The 6,000-nt window shown below is 50.7% G+C and overlaps 1 protein-coding gene across 6 annotated transcripts in view; it reads right to left on the minus strand.

The window, feature by feature from the left end:
• CLEC16A (C-type lectin domain family 16 member A) overlaps window positions 1-3,743 on the minus strand; it is a 219,350-nt gene extending 215,607 nt beyond the window's left edge. For 2 of the 6 annotated variants that reach the window (XM_006776287.2, XM_006776286.2), the window contains exon 1: window positions 3,446-3,708. In XM_006776287.2, coding sequence (XP_006776350.1) covers window positions 3,446-3,525 — 80 coding nt within the window. In that variant the 5' untranslated portion in view covers window positions 3,526-3,708. Of the gene's footprint in view, window positions 1-3,445 lie in introns of all 6 variants that reach the window. The other 4 variants (XM_006776291.2, XM_006776290.2, XM_006776288.2 and 1 more) reach the window with 3 other exon arrangements.
• Window positions 3,744-6,000: the final 2,257 nt, after the last annotated feature.

The following is a 6,000-nucleotide window of genomic DNA, read 5'->3' on the forward strand; positions in this document are numbered from 1 at the left end:
CAACACCTGGACTCAGCCATGGCTTAGCCAGGTATGACTGCTCAGTGACAGGAGCCAATCAGTTCCATCTGGGGCTCAAGGCAATTCCATCCAGATTTCTGTCATTTGCAACCAAGAATCTTGAGCCACACAAAAAGGTGACCAGAATTGAGACAACCACACAACACAAAGACCAAAAAGTTCCATCAGTTGTAGACTCACAGTTCCCAGTACGGGTGATGCTTCAGTAGCAATCACACGACTCCATCAGGAAAGGTTCTTAGTGGTGGGCATCTGTCTGTCAGTGTCACAATCTCGCCACTAGTCTGGGCAATAACCACCCGGATGTGCAGCAAATAAACTCTTACTATTTCAATCTGCCTCATAAATCATGAACTTGATTGAGTAGACAAAAACCACAGGTACACACTTTTGAAAGCTGGGAATGTTATGAAGAATAATGTCGTTCAAAAAGGGTTCCCAGCCCTCTGGACTGTCCTGTCAATTTTTCTGTAAATCTCAAACTGTTCTTTAAAAGTCCATTAGAAGGAAGGTTCCAAGATGTTTTGTCTGCCCCCCTCCCCCCAAATTACCAATTCTAAATTATTTTAAGTATCTTAATCTCTCCTTTCCATCCACACTGTGTCCTCTGTCAGGGTAAGTGTATTAGGAACTGTCACTTGTCACTGGGAGGGTGACCAATTTATACCAGTTGCCCAGGACTTTCCCAGTTTCAGCACTGCAAGTTCCATGTCCTGAGAAACCCTTCAGTCCCAGGCACACCGGGATGGTTGGTCTCCCCATGTCAGATGAAACCCAAGCCTCATTCTACCTCCAGACTTGTTTCCCACAACTACCAGCCCCACACTGATGCTCCACAAACTCCAGGGTCCCCCTTCCACATCCTGCTCCCCCATACAGTGACTCCTACTCGTCCTTGAAGACTGCACTCTGGTCTTGCCTCCTCCAGAAAGCTCGCAAGGTTTCCACTGAACCCTGGGCCTACAGTGATCCTAGTGCTTGTCACCCTGTACAGTCACTGGCTCTATGGCAGTCTCTTTTTCCCTGCAGTTATAAGCTGTTCCCTATCCCAAACCCAAGATGTTTACTATCAGAGCCAAATGAAGATCATCACCGGCACTGGGGCGGGTACTAGCTGTTTATGGAACTCTTATCCAAGTCACTTTAGGATCTTCTAAGCCCCACACCAGTAAGCAAATCACCAGGTTACTCAGGCAGGCTGTAATATCGATTAAGCTGATCTGCCTGAACCAGGGCAGGCAGCTCAGGTTTCCAAAAAGCACCCAATGGCCACGCAACCTAAACAATGTACCCGGGCAGTTCCCAGGATACTTCAAAGGAACCTGAGAACCCTTACCGTTCCCTGGCTGGCGGGAGAGTGAAGATGACCCACTGGCAGTGAGACCCAACCAAGCTGAAAGACTTCCCAACCTGACTTATTAGGAAGTTTTATTCAAAAAGACAGTGTCATGAATACAAGCACTAAAGTCAAACCCTGGCTTTGACACCTTTCAGCTGTTATCTTGGGCAAGTGACTTAACCTCTTTGAATCTTAGTTTCCATTTCTATAAAATGGACTAAAGGAAATAACACACAGGAAGGCCTTAGCAAGTACCTGACACAGAAAACGCATTTAATAAATATTACAGCAATTCAAAAGGCCTAGAGTCAGGCAGTTAGGTGACAGCCTGCAGGTAACTGGGTGCTGGCAGGAGGCCCAACTATTCTGCCTTTCTCAGCCACATCCACCCACTCTCTACATTCCTAAAATCCTTGAGCCTCTCCCTTTCCCTGCAGCTGCCCTCCCACTTAAGATTCCTGCTTTCCTATCCCTCTTCTTGTCCGGAGCCTCATGTTTTCTCTTACCACCATTCCTCACCACATAGTGAGCCCTCATGCTCCACCCCGCCCTCCCCCGAGACCCACAAACATTTATTAAATGCATGTTCCATGCTAGAAAGGACACAGCTGAGGATCACTGCACCCTGACCCTGGCCAAATGAGAAGCCCCCATCTAATGTCCCTCCCCACCAATCCTTTCCACTGACCCGTCTTCTTCCTACTGTTTCCCCCTCCTCCCTCCATCCTTCTTCCTTCCCATCAGTAATCTTGGAAGGTTCCTCTGTAAACCAGCCTACGTCTTTCCACCGAAGTTTGCCTACTCCAACTCCCTCCCCCCAAAATTTTCCTCCCTGAAGTTATTCCCTCCACAAAGATCTCTATTTTCCATTATCACCCTCCCCATCCTCCCCCCAAAAAAATCCTAGACTCTTGTCTGCATGCTCTGCACCTCCCCCCAGTTCATCCCTTTTTTTTCCCATTCATTAAGCATCCACTGAGCTCCTACTGTGTGTCAGGCACAGCACTAGATTCTGGGATATAATTGTGAGCAAAACAAGCAGTCTCCCGTCCACCTAGAAGTGCCAGTTTCACAGCAGACAAAAAGGCAGTAAAAACAAGCAGGATAACTGCAGCTAGTGGAGATGCATCGAATGAAATCAAGATAAAGATGGACAGGAATCAGGGTGGGGGAGGCCCTTGAGGTAGTGTGGTCTGGCAAGGCCTGGTCTGGCTAATGAACACAGCTACCACTGCTGGCCACCTACTGTGTGACACACTCGGGGTCAGTCTCTTTCCATGCATGACATTACTAAATCCTTGCACAGTGTTCACAATACTCATTCGCAGATGCGGAACCAGAGGCTCAAAGAGGTGAAGTAATTTGTCCAAGGTCACACTGCCATTAAGTGGTGAAATCGGGATTTGAAAGCAGGTCTGCCTGCTGCACTGCTGCTTCCCAGGATCCCGTTTGCAACTTGTCCACCCCCAGAGCTCTACGTCTGATAGTCCCTCTTTAGACTTCCCCTAGAAAATAGTCTGCTTGTAATTACCGCCCTCGAATGAGCACCTGTATGCGCTCCCAGCTTTAACTGCATTCTCTTACCCAATCCTCAAGACAATCTTGGGAAGCAGGTGCTGTCACAATATCCGTTTTTACAACTAAGGAAACGAAGGCCTAACTCCACATACTTAGACTGCAACCCAGATCCGTCCGACTCCGGGATCCAGACCTCTGACCTCTGTCCAGCCTAAGAAGTACCACCCCGGGAAGCTGGGCGCGCAAGATCTGCTCCGGCAAGAACGACGTCGGTGTCCGTACACGGAAATCTCAACCCCTTACTTTAAAAAGACGGGGACACTGAGGCTCTGAGAAGCGAAGCGACTTGTCCAAGGTCACATAGCAAGGAGAGACAGGGTCAGGGTTCGAACCAAGGCGTCCCGACTCCAGAGCTCTCGCTCTTAACCACCATATAGCCTTCCCTGAGCACCTCTCTCCACCCTCCACTCAGCTCTGACACCTCCCAGCGACCCGTGCCCGGGGCTATGCGCTCCCACCCCAGTTTCCAACCCCCGGGCCTCCCCACTCCGCCCCCAATATACTCACTTGAGGTGGTCCAAGGAGTGGATGTTGCGGGAAGACTTGCCATGGCCCCCGCCCACCCAGCTCCGCGAGCGGCCAAACATGTCGGCTGCCCCGGCCCGTCGCTCGCCTCACGGTATCATGCCGCAGCGGCCCAGCGGCTGGGAGCCCGCGGCGGCAGCACAAACCGCGGAGGTGGTAAAGAGACCGCCAACCACCTTCTTCCCCGGCCCACAACCCGGCACTGACATTCAGCCGGAACCGGCCGTTCGACCGTCGCGCTTTACGGCCGCCATCACGAAGAATGCTGGGAAATGCAGTTCGCCCGCGAGGCCCCAACAGACAGGACTCTGCGAACCAACTACAAGGCCCGGCATGCATCACGCAACTGCGGGCCTGCGGCCTGCGAGAAGAGGCGGAGCGAGAGGAGGAGCATGCGCCGTACCGTCCCAGTGGGCGGGAATGGGAAACCTGTGCGCAGAACCACACATAGAAGGAAGTTGGGGAAGTAGGGTGATTATAAGTAATGGCGGTATTAACAATTATTAGCTTTATGATAAGAAAAAGAGTAGCTATTGCATATACCATGTGCCTAGGCGCTTACATATAATTATTCTAACAACCCCATGAGGTTTGTTATTATTATTATTATTATTTACTATCATTATTCCCATTTACTGTCAAGGAAATTGAATTGCAGTGAGGTTGACTTGCCCAAGGTCATACAGCTAGTAAGTGACAGAATTAGGATTCAAACCCAGGTACCCTTATTTTTATCTCCCAGTAAAAAACAAACAAAACTAAACTGCATCAGATCAGTAATGGCCTTGTTTGTCCTCACAGCCTTTTTCTTTTTCTACTTCAATTTATATTTAGAAAGACAAGAAACAGTGTACCAAAACTGAACATCCTGTACTTTGAGAGGATTTCTCTGGTCTTCACCCAAAACCCATGCCATTTCCCAAACTAACATTTTTTTTTAAATGAAAACACCAGCTTCCTATATGAGCCAAGATGTCTCTATAAAAAGTGAGAAGCTCCAAGGAGGTAAAATGACCCTGTTCACCATTCATTCACTTATTTCTATACCTCATACTTATCCAGCGCCTAATTGTGTACAATCTACTTTGCTCAGGACAGAATTGGACCAGGAGCTAATGTTCTCCCCAATGCCCAGCACAAAGCTTGGTGCTAATTGGTGTTCAGCAAATATTGACACAGTGAATGAATACAAGAAAGTTTGTTTCACCTTCTGCAGTTGGAGAAATGGAGACCAGTGGAGGATTAATGGTTTTGCTGTGTAATTGATCTAAAGGAGAATTACATCTAAAGAAACAGTCATGGAGGGGGGGGGGGGGGGGGGGGGGGTGGTAGCTTCCGGCCTCTAGACACAGGCAGGCCGATCAGCTTCCGGGGCCACACCATTTCTCTGTGCCTTGGTTTTCTCATCTGAAAAAAAGTCTAACTTACTACACTGCCCTGTCTGGCTCCACGTAAGCAATGCATGTAAAGCACCCAGCTCAGTGGCCTGAGATTTAGTCGCTTATGGAACTGCTTTGGAAGGCCCTGTGGCAAGATCAGCCTCCTGAAGGATGTGCAAGGGTTCCCCATGAGAAGGGGATTCGCTTTTCTGTGTACTTCTTGGGTTGCTTCTTATTTCTTTGTAAGCCATGTTTAAAAACAATAATGCAACCCTACTGGCTAAAGGTCCGACCTGCCTGCGGGTCTCTTTACCCAGGTGTCCCTGAACACTACAATGCAGAACTCTCCGCAGTTGGCAGACCTTCCTGCAGCCAGAATTGGAAACCAAGGGGACATTGGTTGATTATCCCCACCATAAAAAACAACAACAACAACAACAACAAAAAACCTGGCCCTCGGAGAAAGTCCAAGATGTTCACTATTAAAGTCCACCACCCCTCCCCTACCCCGCCTCCTTTTTCAACTGGTAAACTGAGTCCCAACAAAGCGTGGCGCCATATTCAAGTCCAGCAGGGTGCAGAGAGAGCTCGCGGTTTCCTTCAACTTTTGTCGCCTCTGAGTTTGAATTGTGTCGGGTTCCTTCCCAGTCCCCCTACTCCAAGAGGGACTCAAAGAAGCGAATTGGATTTGGGATCAGGGCGGAGTCCAGAACCAGGAGAGCAACTCAGAGGCCAGAGCCCCCAGCCACAGGGCTGAGAAGTACCCGCCCCCAGACAGCTCGGGCCAATGAGCGCGGACAGGGGGCGGCCGGCCAATGAGCGCGGGGCCTCTCTGGAGGCGGAGCTCGGAACGCAACCTGCAGGACGACGCGGCGGCTGCAGCCATGGGCGCTGAGCCGGAGGAGGCACAAATGGGGCTCGAGGAACTGCCGGGCCGACCTGGAGAGACTGCCTCCGGGACTGGCCCTCGACGCTGAGCCGCGGTGGGCTCCCCGCCGGCCCTGCGCGGGGTGGGGGTTGCGAAAAAAAAAGCCGCCGGGCACTTCGCGGGTTGCCCGCCTGGCCGCCGAGCGGATCAAGAGGGCTGTGTGGGCACATCTGGGGGTACGGGGACCCCTCCACGCACGTTTCGGAGGCCGGGCGCGTCCCCAGGTTTCG

Source organism: Myotis davidii, unplaced genomic scaffold (genome assembly GCF_000327345.1).
Source record: "Myotis davidii unplaced genomic scaffold, ASM32734v1 scaffold209, whole genome shotgun sequence".
NCBI classification, from domain to species: domain Eukaryota; kingdom Metazoa; phylum Chordata; class Mammalia; order Chiroptera; family Vespertilionidae; genus Myotis; species Myotis davidii.